The sequence below is a fragment of the Labrus bergylta genome, chromosome 21, assembly GCF_963930695.1.
Source record: "Labrus bergylta chromosome 21, fLabBer1.1, whole genome shotgun sequence".
NCBI classification, from domain to species: Eukaryota; Metazoa; Chordata; class Actinopteri; order Labriformes; family Labridae; genus Labrus; species Labrus bergylta.
The window spans coordinates 15,304,599-15,319,594 of record NC_089215.1 but is presented as its reverse complement, the minus strand read 5'-3'; the positions used below and the strand labels follow the sequence as shown (position 1 = coordinate 15,319,594).

Below are 14,996 nucleotides of genomic sequence, written 5' to 3'. Positions count from 1 at the left end.
TAGGCCGAGACCTCCAGGACGTATCGGGGCGGTTTGGGCAGCCGGTTGTGAATCAGCTGCGGTGATGGTCAGCACCTCCAAGTCCGAGGCTGCATGGTTCTCTTCTGGGACACATTTGATTGCTCCCTCTGAGTTGGGAGGTGGGGGGGGGGGGGGGGGGGGGGGGGGGGGAGGGTCTTTGCCCCCAAGAGAAGGAGTTTAATCTGTTCTCAGGGTTTTGTTCACGAGTGAGCATAAGGGCGATCGTGAGATTGACAGGCGGACAGGACGCCTCAAAATCCCCCTAAGAGGAGTTGGACTAGCTGCACGAGAACAAAAAAATATATTTCACAAGTATTCAAATATTCTGCACGAATAGTAGTCAGAGTAAAAACATTTAACACACTGTTGACGGACACATTGCAGACGAATCATCAGACACAGGATCAAAATGAATGTCACATTGTTTTTAACTGTTTGATGCATTTCAATGTTTTCCAGTTTCCCCATGAGCGCTGCTCGATCCTGCAGGAGACGATCAAGAGAGTCAGCATCACACCCTGACTCCGTGAAGTGTGTGTGTGAGTGAGAGAGAGAGAGAGTGTGTGCGTGTGAGTGTTTGTGTGTGTGTGTGTGTGTGTGTGTGTGTGTGTGTGTGTGTGTGTGTGTGTGTGTGTGTGTGTGTGTGTGTGTGTGTGTGTGTGTGTGTGTGTTTATTCATGCTTGTGCGTCTGATGTCTTGGTCCTGAGTGTTTGAAACATTTTAACGTCAGATCACTGATCTCTGGTCGTGTTGTAACTGCGTGCTCGATGCAAGAGTGTGAGGCGTTCGTGCTCCAGCTGCAGAGCGGTCGATACCAACACCGCGTGGCGACCCAGAGAGAAGCTTTCTGCTGCTGCACTTCATCATTATTCCATTAGAGGCTCTGACAAAACACCGTGTCAGTATGAAGTCATGCAGCAGCTGCAGGTCAGCGTCTGCACACGCTGTAAGTGTGTTAATCCTGAAACTTAAAGAGGCTTCAGGGTGTGGCTCAGACGATTAGCTCTGCTGCCCCGCGAGATGTGGGCGTGCTAATAGAAGCATTCGCACCAGCAGGGCATTAGGGGGGATTAGGGTCGGCCTGTAGACACCATTCACCAGAGTACAGCGAGGCCCTGAAGAGAGGAGGTCAGAGGCCACAGGGTGCATCCAATAATTAGGATGTCGTAATAAGAGTGTCGCCTTCAGGAAAAAGGTGTTTTATAATCTGGATGTTAATGAAGCTGAGTCCCCTGATTGGCCGGACATCTCTGACCTCATGTGAGACAGAAACAAGGAAAAGTTCAGACTCCATTTTTAGATCAGCTGATCACATTACGGTTATAAAAGTCAGGAACAGAAAAGAGTCAAAGTGCTTGACAACACAAAACTAAACAACAAAACGCTGGAGGACAGCAGGGAGAGTGTCATCTAATCTGATCGTCTGGGCCGGCGTGAAACAAACTAATAAAGAGAAAAACAGACAAACAGAAAAAGAGCAAATCTGACGACCTTTCAAGCTGTTTCAAAGTCGCAGACAAAGCTAGACAAAATCCCAAGAGCTTTCCTGGAGTCGTGGCGCTCTCCGTGATCGACGCTGTTTGGTGCTCATGAAACTCGATCAGCTGTTCATGTGTTTGTAAATAAATCAGTTTAATTGAATGTAATCTGGGTGTCTCTCTCTTTATTTACCGTGGTGCCGGTCATGACAGTTTCTGCCTGTGAGCAGGTCGAAGAATCAGGGCCTGATTAAAGTCGACTGACAGGCAGATGTAACAGTGGTGAACTACAATGCTTGATCTTTGAAGAGACCTAAAAACACCGAACAGCTGATGTCACATGTTTACATCAGAGGCCAACCTGCAGCTTCTGAATCTGGTGAACGACATAATTAATTATTACATTAATTAGAAATCGTTTATTTTATAACGTGATTACAGCCATGACCTGATTTTACAACTACACTTTAACCTGAGTACAAACCAACAGGGTCACACACACACACACACACACACACACACACACACACACACACACACACACACACACACACACACACACACACACACACACACACACGCTCTGCCCTCCCTTAAGCAGCATAAGTAGAGCTTATCCCTTCTTGGAGAGCTCTGATCTGATCTGGCACCTCTCATCCCTGTTCACCCTGTGGGTCACACACACACACACACACACACACACACACACACTGTTCATCAGTGTGTGTGTGTGTGCGTGCCTTGTCTCTGACAGGTGGAGAAGGTGTGGGCAGGGGGGCAGGAGGTCTTTGATCTGGGTGTGTCTCAGAGTCCTGCAGGGTCAAAGGAACCTGCCAGAGACTCAAGATGGACACCGAGTGTGTGAGAGAAAAGTGCGCAGTAATAATAAGACCACGACACGTCACCTTTTTATCCCAGGTGAACGAATGTAAGTATGAATTATTTAACAAAGATGAACCTGGATGTTCATTTGGATTGAAGTCGTTAATTTAAGGAAATGTAGCAGTGAAGAAAACAACAACATCTAAAGTCTTAGACTCCGATGATCCCTTCAAATAAAATCCTCTCGTTTGATCTCAGAGATGAAAAAAATTCAGCTGTTGGCGTCACACGTGCTCACACTGTACGAGTGAAATCGGGACAGAGTTGACAATTGTAAATAAAGTTTCATTTGAAAAAAAAACAAAGGATCCTGGTTGGTGAAAGAGAAGGAAGTGGAACTTGTTGTAGGATATAGAAAAGTTGATACAATTGTAGATGGATAAAAGTTTCAGAAAAGTGTTGCACTGATGATTTGTACAGAAAAGTAAAAAAAAAAACAAACGCTGCTGGTCGCCATGACTACAGTCCTCCCATGTCTCGCGATTATATTGTAGTCACACATAACTTCTGCCGGACCCTTTCATGACGTAAACGTCAAGATTTTAAATTCTATATATTAAACATGTTTGAAATAAATTGGGTTGTCCCCGACGATTGCTGGGCAGATCGGGGACGTTAAGATTGGATCTTTGTACCGCTCACACTACAAGATAATCTGAGCAGATAGTCGGGTCCGACCAGCCTTGAGTCGGGAGCGACCCTGCGATTGTCGGGAAGGAAGAATCGGAGCTCAAATTGGCCCGATTATGCTGCATTGTGAGCCAGGCTTAACTCCTCCTCCTTCAGTTGTTCCAAAGTCGATCTAATAGAACAATAACTTCCAACAGGCAGAATGGCGTCTCCACTCACCTGTTTTCAGCACTGTGTAACTTTGTCAGCGGGCCGAGGTCATCTGGTGAGAAGTGCGTACGTCTTTACGCCGCTAGGTCACACAGCAGCCTTCATTCTACAAAGCAGCCAGTTAGCCCGTCTCTGTATTGTCAAAATAAAACAAGAGAATATTTAAACCTTTATGAAACACGTCAACCTCGGGTGATACTTTAAAAAGAAACGTTGAAGCACAAAACGCCTCTCTGTCTGTTGGTGCAGAGAAAAGGTTATTTGAGGTGTTTATGTGTGTGTATGCGCTTCATTAGTTTGTCCCTGTGTGTGTGTCACACAGCTCCACTGAGTGACTTATGGCTGTAATTTAGCCTTGATTACAAACGCCATTACTCTGAGTCTAATTAGCCCGTCACTCAGGGAGGAAGGAGGACACACACACACACACACACACACGCACACGCACACGCACACGCACACGCACACGCACACGCACACGCACACGCACACGCACACACACACGCACACACACACACAAACAAACTCTGTAATGTGTCCTCTCTGAGCTGGAGGCTTCACCTCAGTCATTTGTCGTCATTTTAAGGCAAAACAGAAATATAAGGACATAGAAGAAGAAGAACTCTTCGGCTCCCTTTCATTCATTACCCAGAACTTCCACCAGATACACGGACATTCTGTGTCAAAACACATAAGGTCATTGTTCCTAACTGTTGGTACGGAGTCTTTTATTCTGAAAATAAACAGGATGTTGTAACGTTGTTTTGGTGTCTGACTTCCCGCTCACTCTGCTCTGTGGTAATTTGACGCTCGGTGCTCCTTCATCCTGCAGAATCAGAAGTCTTGAGTATCTGGTGCAGAGGACTGGCAGAGCTGAGATACAGCGTGGCGGAGCCAGAGGAAGAACACACACTGAATAAAGTGAATATCAGCTTTGCCGCCGTAACAGAGCGGAGACGGGCCGAACATCTGGTGGAATTTAGGGGTAACCGCTCTGACACGTTGCCAACGTAGTTTGTGCATTTCGGACACCGTGCACGAGTTTGTTTGTATGTTTTGTTCATTACAAACAATGAATGACCCTGATATTTGGTGCCTTTAGGACTTCTATCTGTGTTGACTTCTAACTAGAATCATATCAGAGTTTAAAATCCATGACGACAGTGACTTATACACACAGGTTTATTTCACACACAGAGGTGCATCAATCAGGCCGCTCCGACCGGGTCAGATAACGACCCGCCGCACGCCCTCGGCCCTGACCTCGAGGTCACGCTTTTATGGACCGCTTCATCACGAAACAATCTGACGGAGAGCGCAGACAAAAGCCTGCAGCTCACCTGACAACCTCGAGCGATGAACCGCGGAGAAAGGTTTGAAATAAAATAAACGTTTATTGAGGTAACGATGAAAACACGCTCGTTACGGTTTCTGATAATCATCACGTTACGGTGAATAAAGGAATCATGAACGAGGTCTGTGAGTGTTGATGAGTGTTTAATCAACATTTAATTTCAGGGTTAGTTTAACACACACAGAGGAAGGACTTTTAAAATACTCGATATAAACGATACATTATTTATTTTAATGATCGAGCATCAAAAAGAGGGTTGAAATGAAATAAACAGAAAATATAAAATCTATTGACTCCACCTTTTCGTGTTTGACGGATATTTTGGAATCTTTCAGCTAAATGTTAATACATTAAAATATCATCAGAGACCATAGTTTTAAATAAAATGTCTTTCTACAGTGTTGAGTTGTTTCTTAAAATAATTATACGTATTCATGTCAAAATATCATGAAATCGTGATTTGATCACATCGTGCGTCTGTTTGGGGGGCAGCAGCTCAGTCTGTTGGGACTCGTGTTGGGAACTGGAGGGTCGCTGGTTCAAGTCCCAGACCAGGTTTGAAATGTGGTCTGGTATCTGGAAAGGTGCCGGGTCACTTCCTGAGCCCTGCTGAGGCGCTCTTTAGCAAAGCAACAAACCTGAGTCCCGTATGGTTACATTCTCATTGGATCTTATTGTTTTGTTATTTTGCCTTCTGAGTTTTTCTGCTTCCTGTCTTTGTCTTCATTAAACCATCTTTTTAAAGGACTCTGATGATAAAGTTATTATCATCATGACATCATTTCCTGTCTCATGTTGGAACAGACGATGAAATAACTCAAAGTTTGATGTTGATGTCAAAAAAGGATAACGGCTCAGTTTAGCCTCTCTGCAGGACAATGCAGCGGTTTTATGGCTCGGGTCACATCTGCTGCGGGATAATGACGGGGTAAGCCAAATGGAACGTAAAGTGTGTCTGTGTGTGTTTGTGTGTGTGTGTGAGTGTGAGTGTGTGGTCGGGGGGGTACTAATGAGTCTCCTATGAGCCATTATCCGTACCTCAGCTCGGCACTCTGCAATAATAAAAGCCAACATAGCAGAGCTCCCGAACAGCAGAAACACACACAGCACCTCTTCACACATCGCTCAGAACCAATCACAGAAAGGTTGATTTTTTATTTTAAAAAGACTGAATCCAAAATAACTTCCTGTGACTTAACGCCCTCTGAAGTGTCCTGCAAATTTTGTCGTATCGTTCTTTAAAGTTTTTATTATCAGGTTATGAAACAGACTCTAAATTCATCCTGAAATCTCTACATGATCTGCCAAATCAAAAGATATCATCATGAAGCAGATTCGTTATGATTTGTATCAAGTTGTTTTTAATGTGTGTTGGTGGAGTGATCAGGTCGGTGTGAGATGAGGAGATGAACGTCACACTGAAGAAAAATACATATTATGAAAAATCCACATGTACAGTGTTTCTGAACATATATTCGGGTAACCCTGAGTGTCTACTGATCCACAAAATGTGAAATAATCCCATCCAGTCCTTTGTTTGTGGTCTGCATAAGTCTTACAACACAGAGAAAAATGCTCAATTTCTAATTTGCTCTCCTTGTGATGTCACAGTGGGATTTTGGTTAAAAAAAATCCCCTCCCCTCCCCTGATATCTCCACCCATGGACTCCACCCCCAACCTAGAACAAAACTTTTGAGCAGGTCCGTCATTTTTATTCTTGCTATAGAGGAGTGATGTCTACGGGGAAAACTCAGGGGGGGCTCTTTACATTTAAAGAGACACACACACCAAAACGGAGAGTTCTGAGAGAGCTGGTTTATACAGGGTCACAAACTTCACCAAAGCACAGCACATATGTTTCATTTAGACCACAGGGGACTGTTTGAAAAGGTGGATAAGGGGGATAATATGTCCTCTTTAACATTTTCCACAGCAAAGATTCACACTGACTGTTAACAGCGGAGCGGTAGGCCGGGGTACCAGGTCTGTGAGACAAAAGCACAATGTCCAATCCAAACCAGCCCAATGCCAGAATAAAAAATAAGCCTGTAACAATAATAATAATAAAATGTTATTTGTCGAGAATTTTTCAAGACAGCAGCATGAAATACTTTCCAGAAACAGTTTAAACGAGACAATCACAATAACAGCTACAGAAACAGCAAACACAGGTATGGAGAGCAGGCCTGAGACAGCTGATCTCAGAGGTCTGCGTGGGCAGTAAAACCTCTGCCATACCAAATAAAATACCTTTAAAGTATAGTTATTGTATTAGTGCTTTCACACTCACAGAAAACTCCAGAGGAGCGTCATGTGTGAACACAAACAGCTGAATGTTTCTCTCTTCACCCGGAGTTTCTCCTGCAGCCTCCTCGTATTTATTCTGCAGAAAGTCAGAGTGAGCTGATGTGAGAACGCAGCAGGATATAATCAGGAGAATTCACCTGCAGCAAGTGGGAGGGGGTGGTGACGTTATTATTGACCCTCGGCCGGCGTTACGATGCACGTTTTAGTTGTGCGACAGTTAGTGAGCGAGTAGTGTCTGAAATGCTTTATTTTTAATTTGCTGAATTGTTGCACTATATGGTCCACTACAGAGAATTCCTCTGTCGGGAGGAGGGAACGAGTGTGTAACTCCAGAAACAGTTTAAACTTTTCACATGGTGACATAACCCCTTTTCACACGTACAGAAATCTCCTGAAAAACTCAAGAGATTTGGCTACCCGGAGGTGCTTTAGGCTATATGTGAACGCAAACAGCTGCATTTTTCGCGCGGACTTCACCCAGAGTTTATCCTGCCAGACTCCTTAGTATTTTTTCCGCAGAAATCCATGTGAGCTGATGTCTGAACGCGGCTGCATATACTCTGGAGATTTCAACTCGAGCCAATAGGAAGAGAATGACGTTTATATACGTGAGTGCATAAAGTGTCTGCCCGCGACCACTACGATCTGCGTGCACGTAATTAAACGCCTGCATTATGTTTTCTGTTCATCAGTATGTTGTTCTCCTCTCTTTTGTGGATGTTGTCATTCCATTGGATTACACATAGCATTGATATGAAGGCAAATATTCTCATTATAATGTCGTGTAGTGGACTCTGTTGCTACGGCCGCTACTTCCGCGTTGTTTATATACTTCACGTCTTACCTCAGGGAATCCCCCGACCCCTCCCCTCTGACAGGGAAAGTCCCCCACTGTGAGGAGCATATGTGAACGGCTAAGTCAGGAGAATCTCCGGAGAAGTCCTCCTGTAATTATCTAAATATTATCCAGAGTGCATATGTGAAAACGGCTATATTCGCCCTAAACTGACAGAAAAACTGAAGGCAGACAGTAAAGGAAGGGGGGGAGGGGCCGTGCAGTTCAGCAAAGGTTGAGGGTTGATGTGGAGTCTGGGGGCAACACATGAGAACTTTGTATCTGCATACGGGTCTGCACGCTCCAAACATTGAGCTCAGCTTTTTTACTTCTTTTGTGAACATTGACATGAAACATTTTACATATTCAGAGATTTAGTATTTCCGTATATGACGTGCAGCGTAATCATGGGGCACACACACACACACACGCACACACACACACGCGCGCACACACGCGCACACACACACACACGCGCACACACACACACACACACACACACACACACACACACACACACACACACACACACGCACACAGACACACACACACACACACACACAGACGCATACAGACAGTCCTGTGAGGTCAGACCAGCAGTCTGCTGGCAGCTGACCTGTGCGGTCTAATTCTGTGTGACCACTGAGCCAATTATAAGAGAGCAGAGTGTGATAAACCGGCACCACTGACCCACAACTAGATAACCTGCTGATGAACTGTTACCTGTAACACCATGACACGTTTATTGGGTTTATATCACTGTTCAGAACAGAGGCGATCTGATCGGGCGCTGGAGTCCCATCGATGGCGGTCTCCATGCTGGAAATGCTGTCTCAGTCTAACTTTCAGTCAACCTAACGACAGGCTTAGAGCTGGAGCTGAGGCGGGTCAATCAGGTCAGCTACACGCCTTATTGTGAATAACTCTTATCCTTCATCAAATCAAAACTGATAAGTCATCAAAACATTCACCCCCCCGTACAGTGTGTGTGGATCGAGACATGAACTAATCAGACCTATTTGGTTTTTTGAACCAGGCTGTAAACATGTTAATCTCTGCTGTAAAAACAGGTTTTTTAGAATGGGTGTGTATGTGACCTCCTGTGCTTCTGCAGCCAGCCTCTAGTGGACACTTGAGAAACTGCAGTCAACATGTGACTTCTTTTATATTTTGTTCTGATTTAGCATCAAATGCACATTTTCAATCTGATCCTTCTTTATTTTTTGCAAAGTTGCTTTAAGCAGACGTTGCTCTGTCTTTGTGGCTCAACTTTCAGAAGTCATCAGCATGTTGGAGATCTGTCAGTGTGGCCTCATCATGTCAGATTTGATGGTATGGCACATGGCTGCAGATAAACTGAACCAATGTGAGACAGACTCTCCATCAGTCAATCACATTAAATGTGATAATTACATATAGGCTATGAGACGTTCAGGTTCAAACCGATAAATAAAACAGGACTCAAAGTCGCCTCAGGCCATCACCCTCCAACCTGAGGGAGAGAGAGAGAGAGAGAGAGAGAGAGACAGAGAGCCCTAAACGCACCACCCCCTGGGCTGAGCCGGGATGGAGGCGCGCTAATCCCGTGGAGTGGCGAGAGAGTGAGAGAGATCCGGTCCGCAGCAGCGCGAGCTCTGATATTAGACCTTTCTTTCCCCTCGGTGCATGCTGGGAGAGAAAGTGGGCTCACACCCTGGATGTCACGCAAACACTCTGGTTATCTGGGTTTGATTGACAGGCGGGTTTGGGGGGCTCACTGCGCTCCACGCGCACCATGAGGAGGAGGGGGACAGCAGCGCGCGCTGAGGATCACTCTGAGAGCTCGCGCTGTGTTGGAGTATGAAGGAGGGATGTGAGCGGAACTTGTGGAAGAATGGCAGCTCACCTGACGAGGATCTGTGAGGGATGGCAGTTCTTCATCACCACCACCACCACCATCATCATCATCACCCCGGGAGCGCGGACCTGCGCCGGCTCTTCCACCGGCTCACGATCGCGTCTTCTCTGAGCGTGCTCTGCTTCTCTCTGGTCTACCTGCTCACCGGCTGCTGCGAGTCCGAGTTCACCGAGACACCTGACATCAAGCAGCCCGCGCGCGAGTTTCTCGTGTCCGGTTCGGGATGGCCCGACGACAGAAACGGAAGCAGGGAGGTGACCATGGCTCCCGTAGAGCGCGCGTTCAGCGGTCCTCCCGGGCTGGAGGCGAACAGCTCGGCGAAGGAGTGGACAGCCACGCGCAGGTTACCACAGGCTCTCATCATAGGGGTTAAAAAAGGAGGCACGAGGGCTTTGCTGGAGTTTCTGCGGCTCCACCCGGACATTAGGGCCCTCGGGTCCGAGCCGCACTTCTTCGACCGGCATTACGCACGAGGGCTGGACTGGTACAGGTACGCACACTTTACGCAGAGTCACTGAATCCACCACCGAGGGTCTACTTTAGTCCCTCTTTATTCATTATTTTCTTCTCTAAACATAAAGTTCTGCATTTATGTCAGAATCTACATTCTGTTGAAAGTAGTCCACTTCAAAACCTGTGTGTCTGTGTGTCTGTGTGTGTGTGTGTGTGTGTGTGTGTGTGTGTGTGTGTGTGTGTGTGTGTGTGTGTGTGCAGTATAAAGTTTGTGTATCATTTTAATCCGAGTCAGAGAGCCAAATATGAAGAAATGAATCCTTTTGTGCTGTTTGCATACTCGAACATAACCACAGCTATCCTACTGAGGTTTAGGTGACAGTCTAAGAGACTTTGCCATCTGGCTATGCCAATCTGTGCATGTGTGTGTGTGTGTGTGTGTGTGTGTGTGTGTGTGTGTGTGTACACAGTAGGGAGGCCTTGCGATGAGTTCTCACAGAGCAGCAGAGTAATCATCTCTCGAGCTGCAGCCAGATGTTACTGTTGTCATGTGGCTTTGTTCACAGCCTGCTGGTGAAAACTTGGAAACACTCGGAGCTCAAACACACGAGAGGGAGACGCGAGTCACTCAGACTGCTCGAGGAAACATAAAGGTTTGAAACAGACGCGGGGTTTCAGATTTCGGGGGTTCTCTGACACTGTGAGCAGGACATGCGTGAACCTACAGACCCACAAACTGCTCCAAATATTCCAGATTAAAAATGCATCCAAATCTGTGCTGTGTGGCGTGCTGTTAGCCAGCTTACCGTTTATGACGGGGGCTCAATAGTGCCATTGGCTCGGCAGTGGTAGCTCTTTGGCTTGTCTCTTTGACTCATGACAGAGATTCAGAGAAAGAAGGATTTTTGTTTCTGTGTCGGTTTGAACACAAAATCTCCAAGCTGCACGATGCAAACTGTGCCAGAGGATCTCTGAAATCTGGAGGAGACAGTGTGTGTGTGTGTGTGTGTGTGTGTGTGTGTGTGTGTGTCACACACCAGGTGATGTAAATGTGACACCAGATTGTCACGTTCGTCCCCCCCCCCCCCCCTCGGGGGCCAGATGGGGCTCGCTGCTTGTCGAGCCACTTGACATCGCTGTCACTTGTGTCAGTGACCTCTGACTGCAGGTCGGTGTACGCTGCGAGTTAATGATGTGTTCACACACTTCATAACAAACAGCACACACACACACTGACAGAGGAAGTGCGTCTTTGTCTGAATGCTGAAACAGGAAGTGTACATACCTCCTAATGCTACAAACTATTTCTCGTATCCTAGAGGATAACTCTGTTTTTTTGTCAGATATTTTTTTAGTTTTGTTTTTAGTTTTGGTAACTTTTTCTCACTAAAGTCACTGGTGACATCCGATATTTGAATCAAAACATCATGGAGGCTTCAACAAAGTCTGACAGGACAAAAAAAAACATGACAGACAATAAAGTTCAGCTCAGAGCGTTGTGATGTGACGCTTTTCTGTCCCTCATGGCGTGTTGTAGATTCTCAGCCAGGTTACTATTCCACCGAATACGGATGTTAACACCAGGAAATGTTCACAATTATCACTCATTGCACAGGAGAGCTATCTCCCCCGCCCCCTCCTGTCTAGAGCCAATGCTCACTCAGGTTGCCATGTGGTGGACACTGAAGCTTCATCGGTCTGTAAACCTTTCTGCGTTCTAACCTCTCTCCATTTTTCAAAAGCATCTCCAATATTGATCCTAGTTTGAATACGTTTCTGCTCGTGGAGCTTATTAGAAACATGCAGAAGCTTTTTAGGTCGGGTACAATCACTTCTATCTGAACCAGTTCTCTTGCCCGCTTCCATCACTGCAACACCTGTTGGTTTGACCTGATAACTGGAATCATATCTGGCAAACCGAGGGGCGTCCAAAACGGCCAAGTGGGGATGCCTTAAAACCGCCTACCTTCTCTGGTCCAAACAAATCCAGAGCATTCAGGAGCAGAATCTAAAGTTAGAAGGAGGACATACTGGCTGCTGCATTGTTGTCAGAGAAGCCAGCACTTCAACATAGCATGTTTCCTTAAAGTCTGATCATATAGTAAGGTCACACTACAGGAGAATCTGGCAACATCATCGCTGGAACCATCAGACTACGTGACGTTATTTAAAAAAAACGATTTTCCCACGTTTACACATAAACACCTTAAACAGACTTTCTGAACATCTTCACCCTGGAAGGAGTTTCACTAAAGGTTCGACGTTTGTGACCTAACACTCTGACCTGAGTACAAAAGGTCAAAACGCACAGAAACAAGCTACCTTTGAAAAATACCTGCCGACGTGTGGACGAGGTCTTAATACAGGCGGCAATCAAACACAGGTGAGGACAATGAGGGCGATCAAAAAGGGAGGAAGTAACACATATAATCAAACAGCTGGTCTATAATAACATCCATTAACACTGAAGGTTTCCAGTCTGTGCACATGAGGTTAAATATAGTGAGGCTGAGCCAACCCTGCATTTCTGTGCAGATGCTTTCATGCACAATAAAAGAGGAGCAGATACACCATCCGCACATTCACTCTTCCTCCTCCTCCTCCTCATCTTTCTCCTCCTCTTCTCTTTCAGTGTAAAATAACTTTTAGCTTCAGCAGGGTGATGGAGATCAGACCCTGCAAAGACCTCTAATGGTGTGCGGAGATTGGATGTGAAGGAGCACTGCGATGGGATGGACTGGAAGTTTCTACCTCGCTGTGCGTGCGTGCATGTGTTTTGCAGGTGTGTGTGTGTGTGTGTGTGTGTGTGTGTGTGGGGGGGGGGGGATCGATAGCTCTATCTCCTGGCTCTGACCTTGGGTTGACTCCAGCATTAGAGCGGTTAGCGCTGGTCAGCTCAGCTTCTGTTACAATTAGCAGGAAGCTTTATCCTTCGTCTGAATAATCCCCACGCTCAGGCTCACAGGGCTCAGGTTACACACCGCGCTCTCTCTCTCTCGTTCTCTCTCTCGGAGGGATCCATTAAAACTCACCCCTCTGTCCCGGTGATGGTTTCCTGCTAAAAGATGACATGACAGGAGGACGGGGGAAGAAGAGGGGGAGATAAATAAAAGGGTGAGGAGATAAGGCTGGAGGTCAAGAGGTGATCGGTGTTACAACAACCTCACACATCTCTGCTGACCTCCGCTTCAACCCCAGGGACCGTCACCAGAGCTGTGTGTGTGTGTGTGTGTGTGTGTGTGTGTGTGTGTGTGTGTGTGTGTGTGTGTGTGTGTGTGTGTGTGTGTGTCAGGTCCGCTCCTGAAGACGTAGAGTCAGGTTGTGTTTTCTTCTGGAGGTAAAGGGAGATTTATCGACATTCATTATTGACTGTGATTTACTGGCACAGCTTGAACCTGATAGGCTGCATCGTCAGCATTTGCTTTTCCTGTTGGTTTCCAAGAATTCTTAAACAAAAATTTTTTTGTTGTCCCGCCTTATCTGAACTTCTTAACATCATTCTGTCGCGGTTCGTTGAAAAAACAAAGAGGTGGACCCAATTGCTGAAACTAACAAAAATATTTATTAAACAAATCGTCAAAAAACAAGGCTTACTTCTTGAAACGTCCAACTAAAAATAATCACAGGTAGACACGAGGAAAAAAACTGACATCTGAAGTGGGGAAAACGTATTAATGATCAGACACAGAGAGGAAGAAACACAGACTAAATAGACACAGGAATAACCAGACACAGGTGAGGACAACGAGGGAAACACACAGAGAGGCAGAGAGAGAACACAAGACAAGAAACACTGAGACAAGAACTACAATATAAAACACAGAACACTAAAGACACAGAGCACTCAAAAATGTAACAACAATAATACACACAAAAAATTACAAAATAAAACAGGAAACACTAAAGACCTAACAGGAAACATGAACACACAAAGGACACAAGCAACACTACGATAGACAGGATCAAATAAGACAAGAAACCTAGACACTGAAAAAGACCAAACTAAATAAGACTAAATAAGAACCCATCATGGCTGAATGATAAAAGTCCTGCTGGTAAAAATGTATGTTATCACTCATTAAGTCTGTGATTTATTAAAACCACAGACTGTAAATATGAATGAAGCCGGACTGACGTCACCCGTCTGCTCCTGCAGGGGGTGCTGGAGCCCCATCGATGGCGGTCTCCATGCTGGAAATGATGTCTCAGCCTAACTTTCAGTCAACCTAACGACAGGCTGAGAGCTGGAGACATGATGGACACATGATGGAGACAGGAGCTCATTTAACATAATCTCTGCTTTTTTGAATGGGTGTGTATGTGACTTCCTGTGCTTCTGCAGCCAGCCTCTAGTGGACACTTGAGGAACTGCAGGATTTTACACTTCATCATCAGGTTCATGGAATGGACCTTTGATAAAACACTTCATTTATGAATAACACTGAACCTCTCGTCAGAGGGGCGCCAGGTCGACTTCTGGAAAACATTTCTGATTGCACATAAGTTGTAAAAATTATATTTCTGGGAGACGGAGCGTAAGCATTAAGGTTTTAGAGTTTTATTTATTGAGACGTTTTTTTGTTTCTGCATTATGGCAGCAATAAACTAAACCAGTGATGACACACAGAGCACATCGAGAAAAGAGAGCCAGAAACACAGAGACCCTGTTTTCAGATGAAGAGAAAAGGAGAGGTTGGTAGGTATAAAGCAAAGAGGCGAGGAGGGATTCTAACCCCACGCCCGCTGCAATGAGGACTATAACCTCCGTGAATTGGGCGCCACAGACTCTTTAAAGAGTTTTAGCAGCAGTCCTCGGGTTAAGAAATGCACGTTAGAGGATTTTTAAATGTCTTCCAGATATTTCAGGCTGTAGTCTACAACCTGAAGTATCTTGTTTCCTTGTTTTTTCTTTACGTGACGTCTCCAC

At 45.6% G+C, this 14,996-nt stretch overlaps 1 protein-coding gene across 1 annotated transcript in view; it reads left to right on the top strand.

Annotated features, from left to right (window-relative positions):
* The first annotated feature begins 9,293 nt into the window (after window positions 1–9,293).
* Window positions 9,294–14,996, top strand: part of hs3st3l (heparan sulfate (glucosamine) 3-O-sulfotransferase 3-like) — a 13,909-nt gene continuing 8,206 nt past the window's right edge. Inside the window, exon 1 of the mRNA XM_020640448.3 lies at window positions 9,294–10,106. Within this exon, the coding sequence (XP_020496104.1) occupies window positions 9,625–10,106 (482 nt within the window). The 5' untranslated portion in view covers window positions 9,294–9,624. The remainder of the gene's footprint in view (window positions 10,107–14,996) is intronic.